Source organism: Aquarana catesbeiana, linkage group LG09 (assembly GCF_042186555.1).
Source record: "Aquarana catesbeiana isolate 2022-GZ linkage group LG09, ASM4218655v1, whole genome shotgun sequence".
Taxonomy (NCBI): Eukaryota; Metazoa; Chordata; class Amphibia; order Anura; family Ranidae; genus Aquarana; species Aquarana catesbeiana.
In genome coordinates this window covers 1087543-1107202 of record NC_133332.1, presented here as the reverse complement: position 1 = coordinate 1107202, position 19660 = coordinate 1087543, and the positions used below count along the sequence as shown (strand labels likewise).

The following is a 19660-nucleotide window of genomic DNA, read 5'->3' as shown; positions in this document are numbered from 1 at the left end:
CCATCGCTATGGACATGTTTTATTGAAGGAACGAGGGAGTCAGCAGTCACTGCCCTGAATATAAATGAGAATGGAAATCTCACCGGTCCTGGCAGCACTTCCTCGTACGACATCATCTGCCGTCTTACATCAGCTCCCAACAGCCAATTAAAAACGAGCCGTGACTTCCTATCCAGTCCCCTCCCATTTATTCAAACTGCAAAGTTTTCTGCACCCCTCAGAAATGAACAGATTTTAGGAGAAAAAAAAATAAATAAAATCGTCTGAGCTGAGGAAACCATGAAAGAAGAACGACGTACCTCGAACGTTACTGGGGGTGTGGAAGCAGACAATTCTTCCCAGGATGGGCTACAACTAGACATGCACTTCATTTCACTCCAAATCAAAATTCAGCCAAAATTCTCCTCATTCAGGCGTATCCAAATTACAATAGTAACGCATTTAAACGAATCTGAAATACCGAAAAAGAAAAAAAAAAAATAGAAAGGAAGAGGAAAAGAAGAGAAAAGGAAAAGAAGAAGAGAAAAGGAAAAGAAGAAGAGAAAAGAGAAAAAGAAAAGATAAAGAGAAAAGAAAAGAAAGAAAAGAAAAGAAATAGAATAGGGAATAAAGCAGAAGGAATATAGCCATCTTCTGAAATTCGAAAACAGAATAGAATATGAAAGAAAATAGTATAGAAAGAATATAACCTTCTTCTGAAATTCGAATAGAACCAGCTCTTCTAGCTCTTCTTCACAATGAATTTGGATCGATACGATCAATTTGATAAAACAAAACAAATATTGTTACAAATGCAACAAACAAATATAGTAACTTAACAAATTGATCCGAAACAAAACATTTTTTCTTTCTGCACATGTCTAGCTACAATGAATCTGGAGAACCTGGGTATGTAGTTAGGAGCTCCTAGTAAATGGTTGTCTAATATCTTTAATGAACAAGAACGTCAAATCCAACCTACATGTTTCGTCCAGTGGACTCTCCTTCTTCATGGCCTGAACAGTGATTTGTAACCAAAATCGGGAATGCCCTCCAAAGCCTATATTGAGCCTGGATTTGAGCTGAATGTCAGAAGGACCACCTGAATACAGGTGAGGGCAGCTGACTGGATTCAGCAGACTGATTACAAACGCCTGAAGAAAGGGAGTCAATTCCCCAAAACGTGTTGAATCTGACTCTCTTGTTCAATAGAGATTCTGAACAAACTTTACTAGGTGCTCCTAACTACATACTCAGGATATGGTCTTCAGATGAGATTCCTCCATCTTGATCATAGGAGAAGCAACCTAGGAACTTCACCAGGTCATAGCTCAGTCATCATAGGGTCATCTTCTCCAAGGAGTCCGCCCCTTTTTGTGAATTTACACTACAATGAATTCTCATTTCTACTGGACCAGGGATTCCACATCTACGTAGGTTCCTCCAGAAAACAGCATGCTTGGTCCACATGCTGGGTTCTGCGCTGCCATTGTCTCTACTGGTGTCCTCAGGGGGTGGGTGTTTTGTCTGGGATCTTGCACCTGGCCCCCTGATGAGGCACTTTGTACATGTACAATGTGTCCGAAATTTTCCCTAAGCCTCCTTGGAAGGCTAACTTTAGGACGCGGGGGCAGATTTGGCCACTAAAGTCCCTTTAGGTTTTTGCCCCCCCCCCCCCTTTTACCTTGACCACCAATTGTCCTCAAAAGACATACATTCCTAGTGAATTCAGCATTGTCTGGTGTATTCTGTCGCTCTGCTGTCACCAGAGGTATTGCTATAGGGGGTGCGGACCACACCCAGGTGACACCCGCCAGAGGGATGACACCAAATAGGAAGTGAAGTGATATCCGACTGCAATGTTGTCACCCCCATTAGGACCAGATGAATGTAGAGGCTATTGGAGTTGCAGCTCCAGGTCCCTACCTTAATATAGGCCCAGCCACCTAAAAACTTTACCCTGCCACCAGCAATTCCCAGTGTTCACTGCTGTGAAAATCAATTGGTTAGCTTAGCATTCTAGCAACCAATCAAGTGCAAGCATAGGCCCTGGCAGAGGAGGAGGATGCAACTTCCTCCTCCCTGCTTCGCCTTAAGAGTGCCCCAACTCTCGGTTTCTGCTGTAGACAATGGAACCAACTAAGGGGAGGAGGACTCGTCAGGAACCAGGACTGAGGACATGTCACTGTCTGATAAGGAGAGAGTGGGGGAGGAGGGGCACAGATTCCGGCAGTGTGTGCGTGGCATGGAGCAGCCAGGGAGGGTGTCTTCTCCTGCAGGGCAATCATGCTCAGTCATGTTGTGTGTGGGGGCATTGGAGAGCAGCCTAAAAATGGGATACCAGCCTGCTATGCTGGGATTTGTAGTCCCATGGAGGGGGGGTTTGCATATAAAGGTAAAAAGACTCTGCTGTAAGGGGGCTGTCATGGCTGACCTACCCCCTTCTAGAAATGCTTATTGTCTGGCACACTGGTTTAAAGGGGAACTCGGCAGACCCTGGAGGTAAAGGGGAACCATGATGTAAGTGGAATCTCTGTAGACCAGAAGTGAGAAAAGAGACCCCCCCCCCTTTACATCACAGTCTGCAGAGATCCCTCTTAATTATTGGGTGGGCTGTGACACCAACCCTAGTGACACCACTGTCTGTCACACTCTGGGTTCTGTGCCCCCCCCCCATCATCTATACTGAAGTTGTCAGTGGGCCGGGGGTTTGGTCTGGGTTCTCGCACCTGATGCAGGTGACTCTGTACATGCACAGCCTTTCCAAAATGGTCCCAAAGCCTCCTGAGATGACACAAATATCTCAGGAGGCTTTGGGAATGGGCTAGCAGTGCAGAACAGGTTTGTTTCTGGAGTAAAAAATTCAATCACTGGTTGTATTACACAGGGAAGAGGGGGAAGGGGTGTTAAAACTCCTAAAGAGGGTGAAGTTCTGCTTTACCGACTGTGCTATAAGACACACATAAACCTCAGGACAAAGAGGGAAAAAACACTTCTACCGCAGACAGTTTGTCTAAATCTTTTTTTTAAAGCTGAACTCCGGTCAGGAGGAAGATAATTCAGAAAGGATAAATCCATCTCTGGATTTATTAGTAGGACCTTTCTGGAAGGAGCGACCCAAACCTTCCAGTATGAAGGGTCTATTCTTTATATACAGGTTCAGATGAGGGAGGACCCAGAGAGGACAATCACAGCAACACACAGAAAACAAAGTTTATTAAAAGCAACGCAGAGATAGATTACAGATCAGCGGGAAGAGGGACTGAATGACGGATGGTTATATACAAGATGTGATCAGACGCTGGGAAATGGAATTCTGCAACCAAAAGTCTGAAGAGTTACATGTACACCAATTCTACACAGAGCGAGGATCCGGAGGACAGATTACAGGGGAGGACACAGTCCGAGGTCCTCCAGGTGACGTTAGTAGGAAACGCGCTGAAGCTTCATCACCGACCACCAAACTCGCACACATCAGGAATTCTCAGCATTGATTGAGAGAAAATAAATCTTGTGATCCTCAATGGAGGTTCCATAATAATTCGACCGTGCTCCGTACGACTTTTAGAGCATACTATGCATGTTTTTTTTTTGCTTTTCTTTAAAGAGAATTTGCTGTTTCTTTGTACATTCAATCCTGTTCCATCATCGGCCAATGAGAAATAATCACAGACTTTGTTCTTTAGTTTATTGTAGTTACTGAAAAGAGGATTTTAAATACAAACTTAGCCATCAAAACACAGTGAATGCACGCAGCGATGACTTCGAGTCTGAGCACTGCAAATCACAGCAAAACAGTCAGTATCATCAATGACCCTGGGAACTGCGGGGGCAGGACTATGTGCATAGCTGCCCAAGCTAAGAGAACACGCATCAATGACCCGGGGAACTGCATGGGCGGGGACCATTCTCATGGATTGGGCAGCTATGTGCAAATAATATCATTAATTATCCGGAGAACTGTGTAGGCGGGACTATACGCATACCTGCCCAATCCAAGAGAGCACACATCAATGACCCGGGGAACTGTGTGGGCAGGACTATGCAAATACCTGCCCAATCCACGAGAGCACAAAGCATCATTAATGACCCGGGGAACTGCGTGGGCAGGGCTATGCGCATAGCTGCCCAATGCAAAAGGACAGTATCATCCATCACCCTGGGAATAACGGGGGTGGGACTATGTGCTCATGGATTGGGCAGCTATTCGCAAATAGTATAAATGACCCGGGGAACTGCGTGGGCAGGACCATGTGCATAGCCGCCCAATCCAAGAGAACACACAGTGTCAATCAATGACCCGGGGGACTGTAAGGGGCTGAACTATGTGCATGTCCTCCAATTCAGGAAACAGAATGGACAATATCATCAATGACCGGGAGAATGCAAGGGGCGGGACTATATGCAAAGCTGTCCAATCCAGAAAAGAGAACAGGCAGCATCATCACTGTCCCAGGGGACTGCAGGAGGCGGGACTTTGTGCATAGCCATCCAATCCAGGAGGAGAATCAGACTTCCTATTAAAGTGCTAGAAGAGAGAATCAATTTACAGACTGATGGGATGGTCAGTGGCACCCCGCGGGGGCCGTCCTTCCTGCGTCTTCATCTATATGGCGGATGTCTGGCGAGGTCTCCAGGCTCTGTGGGGTCTCCGATGAAGCCGTCAGTAGGTCAGCGTCTTGTGTGGATTATTTTATGGAAATATAGAAAGAGGACACATTCGGTATGTACCATATTTATATATACAGCAGAATGCAGATAATGCACTTCGGGGAAGAGGCTCCGCCTACACCTGATCACGCAGGCGCGCCAACCGCTGTGACAGCTCGTCCTGCAAAACAAACCAAATAAAAAAGTCAGTTCTATCCAATCACAGACCTGAAGATACATTTATAAGGAATCTTCCATGACAGCACACAGGAGAGAGATCCGCCCCCAAATAGGAAAACACAAACCCCTCCCCCTTCTTCCCCAACACCCCCGAGGACTTTGAAGGAGATCAGTCAGCTGACTATCCTCAGCCATTCTCCAGGACGGCACAGACGAGAAGAAGCCTATCCGACCCAGGCTGACTGCTATATGAAGAGGGCCAGAAGACACCCTCCCCCACCCTGGGGTCATGCCATGCTGGGACTATAAATGGAGGATTCTAAATCACCTGACCAGCAGAGCCGGGGGTTGTTCTGCAGCAATCTACTGTTCAGGTGTGATATCCAGTGTCCCGCACCACATCCAGGTCGTCTTCAGCCAGCTGCCCCTTCCCCGTTCAGCCTGCCTGACCCCAAAGATGCTCCACCCCCTGGCCACTCTGTGAATGGGCACCTTGGGATACACAATGAGATTATTCCAGAGGGCTGTCAGTGCATCATCAGGGGGGCATTTGTTCGGGTTCTTACATCTGCCCCATTGATGAGACACCACTGTACATGCTGGAGATCGCCCCAGAGCCTGCTGGGATGACACATATCTCAGGAGGCTTAGAGAAGAGGAGGGCACCTAGAAGAGAGGAGAGGTGGGGGGAGAGGGGCACCTAGAAGAGAGGAGAGGTGGGGGGAGAGGGGCACCTAGAAGAGAGGAGATGGGGGGGGGGGGCACCTAGGAAGAGAGGAGAGGTGGGGGGAGAGGGGCACCTAGAAGAGAGGAGATGGGGGGGGGGGGGGGGGGGGCACCTAGAAGAAAGGAGAGGTGGGGGGGGGGGGAGGGGCACCTAGGAAGAGAGAGAGGTGGGGGAAAGGCACCTAGTCAGGTCCATAAATATTGGGACATATCTTCCCAGTTGCCCCCCCACCCCCCCTCCCTCTTCCCAGTTGCCCACCCACCCCCCCACCCCACCTCCCTCTTCCCAGTTGCCCCCCCCCCCCCACCTCCCTCTTCCTAGGTGCCCTCCCTCTTCCTAGGTGCCGCCCCCCCCCCCCACCTCCCTCTTCCTAGATGCCGCCCCCCCCACCTCCCTCTTCCTAGGTGCCCCCCCCCCACCTCCCTCTTCTACAGTCTGGTCCATAAATATTGGGACATGGACACAATTCTAATCTTTTTGGCTCTATACACCACAATGGATCTGAAATGAAAGAACAAGATGTGATATAACTGCAGACTTTCATCTTTAATTTGAGGGATTTACATCCAAATCAGGTGAACGGTGTAGGAATTACAACAGTTTGTATTTGTGCCTCACACTTATTAAGGGACCAAAAGTAATGGGACAGATTAACAATCATAATAAATGGTCCATATGCACAATCAGTGAAAAGTACACCGATGGATTGGTGTATTGGGGGGGGAGGGGTGTAGATGAAGAGTAAAGTCCTCCAGAGTTGTGTCTTCCAATGTCCATCATCATTCACTGAGGATAATCTCTAGAAGTGGGACCCTCATCAGAGCCGGTGGACCCCCTTAGGAGAGAGTGGAACCCACAAGCAGATTGAACCCTCTATGGGGACAGGAACATCTTCGGCGTCTTCAATGACAGATGGACTCCGATCTGTAAAGAGACATTCGGAGCCGAAGCCACGAGTACAAAAAACGAAGGGACTCCAACCATGTGATAATATTCTAGAAGGGTAATGTGTGTAACTTTTCGGACGTCACCGATGGTCTTTGTAGTATTAAAGTCTTATCCTTCTATAATATAACTACACCATTGGAGTTCCTTGTTTTTTGGACTCGTGGTTTTGAGTCCGAATGTCTCTTTACAGATCGGAGTCCATCTGTCATTGAAGACGCCGAGGATTCGGAGGGATCCGAAGATATTCCTGTCCCCGCAGAGGGCGCCCCACCCACTGGGCTTCTGATGACGCCCAGTGGGAGGGTCGAAACATGTCAAGCTAAGGATATCTGTGAAGGCTGTTTGGATGCCAAGGCGGCAATTTTTGCACATTTAAAGATTTCTGATGTAAGTGTAATGATTTTAAACCTTTTTAATAGACCTTGCAGTATTACACTATATGTCCCTTCTCTCTTCACTTGTCCAAAACGTCACCACTTCCATCACCTCTGACCGAGTAAAGCGTGGAGGACCTACAATAAACGCTGAAGGAGAGGATATCCAATTCTCTGAGGCACAACTATCTACATATCTGCTAGACAGGAGACACCATCCTAATGTCTACAGGTGTATTTATCATCTCTATCTGGTGAGTGGGGACCTAGAAGACGGAGGTGGGGGGGGCAGAAGATGGTGGTGGGGGGGCGCACCTAGAAGACGGAGGTGGGGGGGGCACCTAGAAGACGGAGGTGAGGGGGGCGCACCTAGAAGACGGAGGTGGGGGGGGCCACCTAGAAGACGGAGGTGGGGGGGGGGGCGCACCTAGAAGACGGAGGTGGGGGGGGGGGCGCACCTAGAAGACGGAGGTGGGGGGGGGGGCGCACCTAGAAGACGGAGGTGGGGGGGGGGCGCACCTAGAAGACGGAGGTGGGGGGGGGGCGCACCTAGAAGACGGAGGTGGGGGGGGGGCGCACCTAGAAGACGGAGGTGGGGGGGGGGCGCACCTAGAAGACGGAGGTGGGGGGGGGGCGCACCTAGAAGACGGAGGTGGGGGGGGGGCGCACCTAGAAGACGGAGGTGGGGGGGGGGCGCACCTAGAAGACGGAGGTGGGGGGGGGGGGCGCACCTAGAAGGAGGAGGTGGGGGGGGGGCGCACCTAGAAGAAGGAGGTGGGGGGGGGCGCACCTAGAAGACGGAGGTGGGGGGGGGGCACCTAGAAGACGGAGGTGGGGGGGGGGCACCTAGAAGGAGGTGGGGGGGGGCACCTAGAAGAGGGAGGTGGGGGGCGCCACCTAGAAGACGGAGGTGGGGGGGCCCCCTAGAAGGAGGAGGTGGGGGGGCACCTAGAAATGCAGAACAGGTTTGTTATCCTCGCCCAGCTCCCGTCTTCAGGTGTAAAGTTCAAAGTGCGCCCCCTGCCCATGAGCTGTGAACTACTTCCTCCTCCGCCCCGCCGAACCACGCCCGCCTCCTCCGCCCCGCCGAACCACGCCCGCCTCCTCCGCCCCGCCGAACCACGCCCGCCTCCTCCGCCCCGCCGAACCACGCCCGCCTCCTCCGCCCCGCCGAACCACGCCCGCCTCCTCCGCCCCGCCGAACCACGCCCGCCTCCTCCGCCAAGCGGAACCACGCCCGCCTCCTCCGCCCCGCCGAACTACGCCCGCCTCCTCCGCCCCGCCGAACCACGCCCGCCTCCTCTGCCCCGCCGAACCACGCCCGCCGAACCACGCCCGCCTCCTCCGCCCCGCCGAACCACGCCCGCCTCCTCCGCCCCGCCGAACCACGCCCGCCTCCTCCGCCCCGCCGAACCACGCCCGCCTCCTCCGCCACGCCGAACCACGCGCCCGCCTCCTCCACCCCGCCGAACCACGCGCCCGCCTCCTCCGCCCCGCCGAACCACGCGCCCGCCTCCTCCACCCCGCCGAACCACGCGCCCGCCTCCTCCGCCCCGCCGAACCACTCCTGTGTGTGGGGTGCCTGTGCACATCTGACTATATACATGAACAGGGGGAGATGATGTTTGAGGGGGAGGGGGATTTCCAGTCTGGTGGGCGGAGTCACGTCCCTTATCGATGAAGAAGAAGGGGGGGGGGGTCACCTGTTCTGTAGATGCTACGCTGGTCCCTACAGATCCTGTCTGTCCCTGAGGAAGCTCCATGTTCAGGTCCAGTCTGGAAACACAGAGAGACAACATGTGACAATCAGCCAATCAGATCAGGAACTGCACTAAACACTGACAGCCAAAAATAAACAGACAGTTCTTATTTCAGAGACTTTGTAACAATTTTATACAATATAACAATTTTTATACAGTATATATATATATATACACACATTGTAAAAAGGGGAACTCTAGAAGGAGAACTGATCTTATCTCAGCAGTTAGAAGGATGCAGACTGCACTGTCTATACACCACGAGAGGATCTACAAATCTGAACATGAACATTGTAGGGGTCTCCAATGCGGAACCCCCCCCCCTATAGGAGATTAGGGGGAGGAGTCGCTGATTCTGTAGGGGGTCTCCAATGTTGCCCCTGTATAGAAGGACATTATTCGAGGTGTGTAGGGAGACCCCCTAATGGAAGAATAGGGGGAGGGGTCTGTAGAGGAGCCCCCATTCTGTAGGGGGAGGGGTCTGTAGAGGAGCCCCCTTTCTGTAGGGGGAGGGGTCTGTAGAGGAGCCCCCATTCTGTAGGGGGAGGGGTCTGTAGAGGAGCCCCCATTCTGTAGGGGGAGGGGTCTGTAGAGGAGCCCCCATTTTGTAGGGGGAGGGGTCTGTAGAGGATCCCCAATTCTGTAGGGGGAGGGGTCTGTAGAGGAGCCCCCATTTTGTAGGGGGAGGGGTCTGTAGAGGAGCCCCCATTCTGTAGGGGGAGGGGTCTGTAGAGGATCCCCCATTTTGTAGGGGGTCTCCAATGTTGCCCCTGTATAGAAGGACATTATTCGAGGTGTGTAGGGAGACCCCCTAATAGAAGAATAGGGGGAGGGGTCTGGAAGCTGTAAAGGGGGACGAAGGGGGCCACCTGCATGGATGGACATTATATATGTTGTGGGGAGGAGATTGGACCCCCTTACAGAAGGGGGGAGGGTGGGGGGGGGATTGGTGGTCTTTGAGCTGTATGGGAGGGGTCTGAGATTATATCCTATCCAGCCAAAGTGTTTCCAGTCCCCCCACACTGGGAGGGATAGAGAGGAGACCTCCAGAGAGATGGTGGGGGAGGGGAAATGACGGATCGGTTTCTTATTCAGAAGAATGACTCACCCGGCTTCATCCGCCATCTCCTGTAATAGATTGTCCACCTGACCCTGAAATGAGAAAGACGAACGTTCCTTACCGATCTCCTCCTCTATATCTACACACAGAGAGAATCCACACCACAAACTACATCCAGAGATCAGCCAGAGATCAGGAACTACATCCAGAGATCAGTCAGAGATCAGGAACTACATCCAGAGATCAGTCAGAGATCAGGAACTACATCCAGAGATCAGTCAGAGATCAGGAACTACATCCAGAGATCAGTCAGAGATCAGGAACTACATCCAGAGATCAGTCAGAGATCAGGAACTACATCCAGAGATCAGTCAGAGATCAGGAACTACATCCAGAGATCAGACAGAGATCAGGAACTACATCCAGAGATCAGTCAGAGATCAGGCACTACATCCAGAGACCAGGAACTACATACAGAGATCAGGCAGAGATCAGGAACTACATACAGAGATCAGTCAGAGATCAGGAACTTCAGTCAGAGATCAGGAACTACATCCAGAGATCAGTCAGAGATCAGGAACTACATCCAGAGATCAGTCAGAGATCAGGAACTACATCCAGAGATCAGTCAGAGATCAGGAACTACATCCAGAGATCAGTCAGAGATCAGTCAGAGATCAGTCAGAGATCAGGCACACAGACAGTTGCTCTTCTCACAAGATTAGACTTTACCTGTGGGGTAGTTAGTGTTGTTGTGTTGCTCATGGTGTCCTCCATCTGTTGGGTCTGAACATCGAGGGTCTCAAACTGATGTTCAAATTTGTCCATTAAGGCGGAGATCTATGAGGAAGGAAAGTCAGGATGTGATCTCCAGAGAAATACAAAACAATCTTTAAACACAAGAGAATTTCCTCTGACCAACTCACCTTCTCCAGGTTCATACTCTTCAATGTGGCGTCCATCGATTTCACCACTCCGGCCATCGACTTTGTGACCTGGAAGAGAGGAGATAAATAAAGCAGATCAATCACAAATGAAGGAGGTCCTGATTCCTCTATATAGATCACTAGAGGGGTCACCAGCAAGAGAAAGGAGGTCCTGATTCCTCTATATAGATCTTTATATCACTAGAGGGATCACCAGCAGAAGGAAGGAGGTCCTGATTCCTCTATATAGATCTTTATATCACTAGAGGGGTCACCAGCAGGAGGAAGGAGGTCCTGATTCCTCTATATAGATCTTTATATCACCAGAGGGATCACCAGCTTGAGGAAGGAGGTCCTGATTCCTCTATATAGATCTTTATATCACTAGAGGGATCACCAACAGGAGGAAGGAGGTCCTGATTCCTCTATATAGATCTTTATATCACTAGAGGGATCACCAGCAGGAGGAAGGAGGTCCTGATTCCTCTATATAGATCTTTATATCACTAGAGGGATCACCAGCAGGAGGAAGGAGGTCCTGATTCCTCTATATAGATCTTTATATCACTAGAGGGATCACCAGCAGGAGGAAGGAGGTCCTGATTCCTCTATATAGATCTTTATATCACTAGAGGGGTCACCAGCGGGAGGAAGGAGGTCCTGATTCCTCTATATAGATCTTTATATCACTAGAGGGATCACCAGCAGGAGGAAGGAGGTCCTGATTCCTCTATATAGATCTTTATATCAGGGGTCACCAGCAGGAGGAAGGAGGTTCTGACCCCCTGATGGAGGGTGTCTTATAGTCGATCTGAGTTGTGTCTGTCGCATTCTCTAATATTCCCAATCTATGCCGGGTCCTCTCAGCCTCCATCTTGGAGACTTCTCCCCGGGTCCCCTTGGGCTGTATCCGGCCTCATCATACATTACTTATTTACTTCCTCTCCTATTACTGCAGAAAGCGATACAATCTCATCAGACTTCACATCCCTCCGGGGAATCCACATACATTCCGAGAATCAACACTTTACAATCGGCAGTAAGACGGGGAGAGTGTGGCTGGGATAGATAATTCCACCGTCCGCACCGCCATAAACGTCGCCATAAAGCTTCCCTAACAGCCCGATAAACCCCCAACAGCTGCCACTTTATAGGAGAGCACACAGCCGTCTGTTGTTGTGTTTGTAGAAGTAGCAGAAATGTATCTGATGTGATCCTGAGGGGAAGATTATTTCCAGCGCACACAAAGCCCAATCACACGGTGATTTCAGGACTTGCCGCATTGTTCATGGACTGAAGGACTTTTCAGCTGCATTGAATGAAGACAAGAAAACGCACCGAATATACAGCTGTATGCCCGGGGGCACCGACACACCCGCCGGATGATTGTCACCGGGAGAAAACCGCTGTAACGAAACGTCCCACCCTCCGCTTGAGTGCTTTCCTCATATATCTGAATATAGATATCAGATATTCCAACCACAAAACAAGACAATACTCGTTTGGTTGCTGAACATGAACTGATTTATTTGAGATGACACACAAATATATACAGCAGGCTGACAATACAAACTGAAACCAGAAACCTAATTAATCATTTACCCAGACAGGTGACTCTGAGATATGACCTTTCAGGGTAGACTTGCCGTCTCCTCACTCCTAACTTACAATACACATAAGTATAAAACACATCCCCCAATAGTTTGCTAGAAGACAAAAGGTGTGATAATGAGACAATGAACTATTGGGTGAAAGACCCGGGCTTTCCAGATCTCATTAATCAAACATTCCTTTCACATACATCTGTCCACTGAGTCCCAAGCTGGCCGAGACCATCATGGCCTTCTTAAGAGTGATTTCTTTTTTTAAATAAACAAAGCTTTACAAACATGTCATACTTACCTCCACTGAGCAGCTTGTTTTTTTTACAGAGTGGCCCCGATCCTCAATTTCTGGGGTCCCCAGGCCGTTCTCGCGGCTCCTACCTGCATCAGATAACCCCCTAGGAGAAGCGCTCTCCCGAGGGGGTTACTTTGCGGGCGCGCTCCAGAGTCAAACATTTGCGTCCATAGACACGAATGCCAGACTTGACCCCACCCCCAGCGCCCGCGTCATTGGATTAGACTGACAGCAGCAGGAGCCAATGGCTGCGCTGCTATCAATCTATCCAGACAAGTGCCAAGAACCCCGGGCAGAGGGACAGAGCGTCCTCGCTGTTGGAAATTCCAGGGCTCAGGTAATTAAAATTGTGGGGCTATGGGGCCAATGACTGACAGAAGTTATTTCACCTTAATGCATAGGATGCACGAGGGTCTACAGCCCCTTTAATAATGTCCTTTTGCATTAGATAACAGAATATCTTCCTAAATGCTTGTAGCTCCCTCAAATACGAGGGCCCATAGTCGGTAGGCAAGAGGCTAGCATTCAGTCCCCTCCAAAAGCCTCTGTCCCGGGTGAGTCTGTCACATTTCTCCCCCATCAGAACTCGACTAACAAGGTCCCAGACCCCCACCTGGTCTGGACATGTGTTAGTCGGGCAGAGTGAACTCACATAGTCTTCCCGCATGATCTCCATTCTTGGCTGCACGGAATAGTTGACCTCAGTAGGTGTGGGGAAGAGGTCATTGACTCTCTGTCCAGCTGCCAGCGCTTCAGCTGAGTGGTTTTTAACATTCCTGGGCTCGGTCTGCTGCTGGGGAGAGGGGCCGATCACCCGTTTCCTGAAGCTGTAGAGACATTGTAGGCCAGTGGCTCTCTGCCCTGCTGCCAGTGATTCAGCTGGGAGTAGCAGCTCCACTACATCAGCTCATCACCGGAGAGAGGGGCCAACTGCCCCGGCTCCCTGGAACTCCACAGTTGTTGACGGTGCTGGGCAGAGGTTGGTAGCACTCTGCTCTGTTGCCAGCACTTCTGCTGGGGAATCCGCATCCTCTGCTCTGGCTAACCGTTGGGGCAGGAGGCTGGCTTCCTCCACTCCCAAACTGTGTGTAGCTGTCATTGGGGAGGTGAGCCGGCTGCTTCCTGTTCCATTCCCTCTGCCTGGTGGGACAATATGTCTATGGTACTGTCTTCCCAGGTGCACGGATCTTTGCTGGGGAGGAAAGACTGCTTCCTCCCCCCTGGCCAACTGTTGGGGAGGGATGACGAACACCTCCTCTCCCTTCTCCCCCTGTATCCTGATCTGCTGCTGGGAAGTGATCGCCACCTTCTCACCCTGAGCCTCTGAAACTGCCACAGGTGTGGGGCAAAGGTCTTGGACCCTCTGTCCGGTGGCCAGTGCTGCAGCTGGAGAAGTTCCTTGTAACTCCACAGATACTGCTGTTGGTTCTGGACAGAGCTCCGTGATGTTCTGCCCTGATAGCAGCTCTTTTGCTGGAGGCTCACTCAGTTGTTCTTCCTCAGCAGAAAAGTCAATTAAATCACAAGTCTCTGGAATTGCTGAAACTCCAGGGCAGGGGTTGGCTGCACTTGGGCCCAGTGCCAACACTTTGGCAGGTGACTCATAATCTATAACATCCTCTGATGAACGGTCAATTAAATCCATACATTTGTGGTCTGTGGCTGGAGAGATGAGCCGACTGCTCCATCTCCCGTACCCTCATCCAGCTGCTGAACAGGCACATTCCTCTATCCAAGATCATCCCATGCAGAAACAGGATTGTCAAGGTCAGTCTGCACTTGCTGCATTCGCCATAAGACCTCCGCGTCCATAACTGTGGGGGCAGGTTGGCAAAGCACACTGTTACTCTGCCACATTTCCGACTCTTTAGCCAGGATTTCAGAGTTGTCAACTGGTATTTCCTGATAGTCCCAGGCAAAGGGAGCCTAGACCTGCTGCTGAGCAGAATCTAGCAGTTGTCTGTAGGAGATCTCCAGCTCCCATTCCCGATTGGCTAGAAACTCCAAATCTTCCAGTGCCCAGGGAACTTCTGAGACATTCAGCATCTGTTCTCTGTATTCCGAGATCTCTTACAGACATCACTCCAAATCGCTCCCAAAGTCAGGGTCCTGTGGCAGCCTCTCTAATAACAGCCCCAGGCTGCCGTAGCCAAAGCCTTCTGTTGGGGTGTTGTCTACGGGCACACTTGGGCTACATACTAGCGTAGGGCTCTAGGGCTCTGTAGCTCTCGTCCAACCGCATCTCCACCTAGACCAGCCTGGTTAACTCAGCTTTCCAATTCCTTATGCAGTTGTTCCCCCAAAAACACCATTCACACTTCGTACTGCAAACAGTAACTTTCCTGGAAGGAGGGGGGAGAGAATTTTTTCCTGGTGTCGCTGCTCATGGGCTAGGGCTTCTACAACCTATACCCCACCAGTCATAGTTCCATGCCCTTGTCTTCCAGTGCATGAGGAATCTTACCTTTATCTGGAGCCGATATCAATAGTGGGGGTGGGGGCAATATCTGACACGTTTATCAGATCATTGGACTGGATTAAAAAAATTCAGAAGGGATTGATATAGCTCTACAACAGCCATCTTCAACCAGGGCTCCTCCAGAGGTTGCTAAGGGTTCCTCAAGCTGTGACTAATTAACCTCCCATCTGAAGGTGTCCACATACTGTAGCTTGGAGTCAACCCCACTTGGAAAACCCAGTAGCACCACACCAATCTTTCTGATCAACCTTTCCCAACCAGTGTTTCATGGTACCTTAGGGTTCCCCCAGAGGTTCCTTGAGCTGCAACTAACTGACCTACCATCTGAAGGTTGTCACATAGTTCCGGAGGTCAACACCTTTTGAAAATACCAGTGGAATGGCACCAATAATCTTTCTGGTCAGCCATTCCCAACCAGGGTTCTGTGGAACCTTAGGGTTTCTCCAGAGTTTGCGAAGGGTTTCTGGACCTGTGGCTGCCTTCATAGTTCCAGGGACATCACCACTTGGAAAAGTTGGAAAAACCAGTGGAATGGCACCAATAATCTTTCTGATCAACCATTCCCAACCAGGGTTTCGTGGAACCTTAGGGTTCCCCCAGAGGTTGCTAGAGCTTCCTTAAGCTGTGGCTGCCTTCATAGTTCCAGGGTCAAAGCCACTTGGAAGAAGCAGTGGTATAGCACCAATAAACTTTCTGATCAGCCATTTCCAACCAGGGTTCCTCCAGAGGTGGCTAGGGGGTTCCTTGAGATGTGACTAATTGACTTCCTATCTGAAGGTGCCTGCACAGTTCCAGGGTCAACACCACTTGGAAGAACCAATGGTATGACACCAATAATCTTTCTGATCAGCCAATACCATCCAGGGTTCATGCAGAGGTTGCTCAGGGTTCCTTGTGTTGTGGCTGCATTCATAGTTTCAGCATTTGGAGAAACCAGTGAAATGGCACCAATAAATCCTAGCAGGTAATTAGCCACTGGGGGGGGGCAGTGTAAAAAAATAAAAAATTAGAATACAAAAACGTGTAATAAAATAAATAATAGTATAAAAAAACCAAACTGTGAAACGCCCCGCCCCTCAGTGGCGCGGCATACGGGGGTCGCACACACATTATATATAGACGAGGTTTGTAACACATTTGAGGGATCGCTGTGAAGATTCTAGGGAGATCGATATTTCCTGCGGCCGTCATTAGTACTAATATCAGACAGAATAAAAGATAAAACAGAAGGGTGTTAGTACATGAGGGGGTCTCTCTCTGCGGGGGAACACCCCGCCATTTATACCACACATGGGGCACCCGGCTCACCTTGCCCATAGTGACCGCCGTCTGCACTCTCGCTGCTACCGCGTCCACCCTGGCGCTCATCCGCAGGAAGTTTATACCCTGATTCTTCTGCCGGATGGCGTTCTCGGCGTGTATGCGGGCGACCTCCGTGTTCCCCTTCTGAATCGCCTGCAGAGAGGAGGAAGAAGAGCGACAAAACTGAGGAAGAGCGACCGCCAGAAATGACAACGATGTATTATTACCATACATTATCCTCGGCATCACCTGACTATGAATAATAATAATAATAATAATAATGAATTATATATTAGAAAAATAATAAAAGGAATCAGAAAAAATTAAAAAAGTGTCTGATACCGGACTATGAATAATACTAATAAGAAAAAGAAACAAAATTAAAAAAAAAAAAAAAAAAAAAAAAACAGAAGAAGAGAAAGAAGAGTGTCCGATACATGACTATGAATAATACTAATAATAATAATAATAATAATAATAATAATAATAATAATAATAATAATTCTCAGGCTGTCGGGAAGGGAGGAGGGATGTGAAGAACACAGAACCCGGTGGGGATGTCTGAGCCGTGTAGTGTCTGCCCCTCCCCCCAGACAGTGATGCATTGTGGGAATGGAGAATACCAGTGACTGTGGGGTGTGGAGGCGGGGAGACAAGGTGTGTGTGGGCGGGGGGTTGTGTGTGGGCGGGGGGTTGTGTGTGGGCGGGGGGTTGTGTGTGGGCAGGGGGGTGTGTGTGGGCGGGGGTTGTGTGTGGGCGGGCTGTGGTGGTGTGTGGGTGGGGGGGGGTGAGGTGTGTGTGGGCGGGGCGTGTGTGTGGGCGGGGGTTGTGTGGGGCAGGGGGGTGTGTGGGCGGGGCGTGTGTGTGGGCGGGGCGTGTGTGTGGGCGGGGCGTGTGTGTGGGCGGGGGTTGTGCATTTGCGGGCTGTGGTGGTGTGTGGGTGGGGGGGCGGGTGAGGTGTGTGTGGGCAGGGTGTGTGTGTGGGCGGGGGTTGTGTGGGTGAGGTGTGTGTGGGCGGGGGTTGTGCGTTTGCGGGCTGTGGTGGTGTGTGGGTGGGGTATGTGGGTGAGGTGTGTGTGGGCGGGGCAGTATGTGCGGGGGCGGGGCGTTTCTCTGACCTTCTTGATTTTGGCTTTCTCGGTCTTCTCCTCCTTCTCACATTTCTTGGCGTTCCGGTGAAGTTCTTTGGCCGCAAACTTCAGGTTGAAGAGGTTTTCTGGATGAGGAGTTGAGGAGACACAGAATGGGGGAATCCTGAGGACAGACATGACACCCCGGGATCCCGCCATAACACTTCCTGTCCTGGGGGGAGACGACGCTCACTTACTGTGCGGGACTACAGAACACCCTCCCCTTTTCTCTTCTCCACAACATAGGGGGAGGGGTACTGTAGTCCACAGAGAGACCCCAGAACAATGGAACTGATAAGTCAGCAGAGAACACAATAATCGATCAGACACCCGGATTTCCCTCCCCCGAGCCGATTTCTATCCTACTGATCCCGATCACTACATCGAGTGTTCAGTCAGACCCCCCTTCAGTCGAGCACAGGTGTCCCGGCCCCTCCCCTTCAGTCAAGCACAGGTGTCCCGGCCCCTCCCCTTCAGTCTTATTCAGATGTATCGGCTCCTCTGATTTCTCCGCACACTGTGAGCTTCTCACCATGTGCATCAGAAGATACAGAACATCCCATCGATCTTTTATTACCTCCATAGAGATGGTTCTATCGATCGCTCCGTCTTCTCAGGATATTCCGGAGACACAATCTACCCAAATGTAAAGAAATCACGACACCCATCCCCCTCCCCCTCCATTCATAAAACTTAAATCTGAACTCCACTGGAAGGTTTTCCAGCGGGAATATCCGACACTCGGCTCTGGAAAACCAGCATTCCATCCACAGCCAATCAGTGGAAGCCGTGATCTGTGTATTCAGACAGGAAAGCTGATTGGCTGCACTCTCCAATATTAGGAAATTCTCTGCGATAATCATAATGTGTAAAAAATCCCCTCCCCCGAGGAGTACAGGGTTACTATGGTAACAATATATTGCTGTGGTCACCGGGTGGTAGAAAAAAAAAAAAAAAAAAGTAAATTTCTTAATTTTCTAAAAAATTGTGACAAAAAATGACAAAATTTCAAAAAAACTTTCCACGTCTCCTTCCAAAGACCTCCGACTGTCTACTTTCCAAAAAGGGGTGACTGGGGGGGGGGGGGGGGGTATTTTTTTTGTACTGAGGGGGATTTGAGGAGTGAGGATATTTGTACTGGGGGGTGATTTGGGGGATTGTCAAAGAAATGGAGTAGAAAACATGAAGATTATTTGCTAAATTTTATAATGAAAACAAAGAAAATTTTCTCCCCCCCCAAAATTTTTTCATGTTTTTTGTTTGTTTAGCAAAAAATAACCCCCCCCCCCCCAAGTTGTCACATGGCATTGAACGGGTCCTCGGGTCACATTGGACAGTATTGGACGGGTCCTCGGGTCACATTGGACGGTCCTCGGGTCACATTGGACGGTCCTCGGGTCACATTGGACGGTCCTCGGGTCACATTGGACGGTCCTCGGGTCACATTGGACGGTCCTCGGGTCACATTGGACGGGTCCTCGGGTCACATTGGACGGGTCCTCGGGTCACATTGGACGGGTCCTCGGGTCACATTGGACGGGTCCTCGGGTCACATTGGACGGGTCCTCGGGTCACATTGCACGGGTCCTCGGGTCACATTGCACGGGTCCTCGGGTCACATTGCACGGGTCCTCGGGTCACATTGCACGGGTCCTCGGGTCACATTGGATGGTTCCTCGGGTCACATTGAACGGTCCTCGGGTCACATTGCACGGGTCCTCGGGTCACATTGGATGGTTCCTCGGGTCACATTGGACGGGTCCTCGGGTCACATTGGACGGGTCCTCGGGTCACATTGGACGGGTCCTCGGGTCACATTGGACGGGTCCTCGGGTCACATTGGACGGGTCCTCGGGTCACATTGGACGGTCCTCAGGTCACATTGGATGGTTCCTCGGGTCACATTGGACGGTTCCTCGGGTCACATTGGACGGTTCCTCGGGTCACATTGAACGGTCCTCGGGTCACATTGGATGGGTCCTCGGGTCACATTGGACGGTCCTCGGGTCACATTGAACGGTCCTCGGGTCACATTGAACGGTCCTCGGGTCACATTGCACGGGTCCTCGGGTCACATTGGATGGTTCCTCGGGTCACATTGGACGGTTCCTCGGGTCACATTGGACGGGTCCTCGGGTCACATTGGACGGGTCCTCGGGTCACATTGGACGGTTCCTCGGGTCACATTGGACGGGTCCTCGGGTCACATTGGACGGTCCTCAGGTCACATTGGATGGTTCCTCGGG

At 50.8% G+C, this 19660-nt stretch overlaps 1 protein-coding gene across 1 annotated transcript; it reads right to left on the bottom strand.

Moving 5' to 3' along the window:
• Window positions 1-3174: 3174 nt before the first annotated feature.
• Window positions 3175-17500, bottom strand: LOC141107362 (charged multivesicular body protein 1b; the record flags this gene model as incomplete). The annotated part of the gene is given in 7 exon segments (XM_073598047.1): window positions 3175-4810; window positions 8562-8634; window positions 9727-9770; window positions 10411-10518; window positions 10605-10673; window positions 16291-16437; window positions 17403-17500. Coding segments are annotated over 7 exon segments (584 nt in total), but the record flags the coding sequence as incomplete, so codon positions are not given.
• Window positions 17501-19660: the final 2160 nt, after the last annotated feature.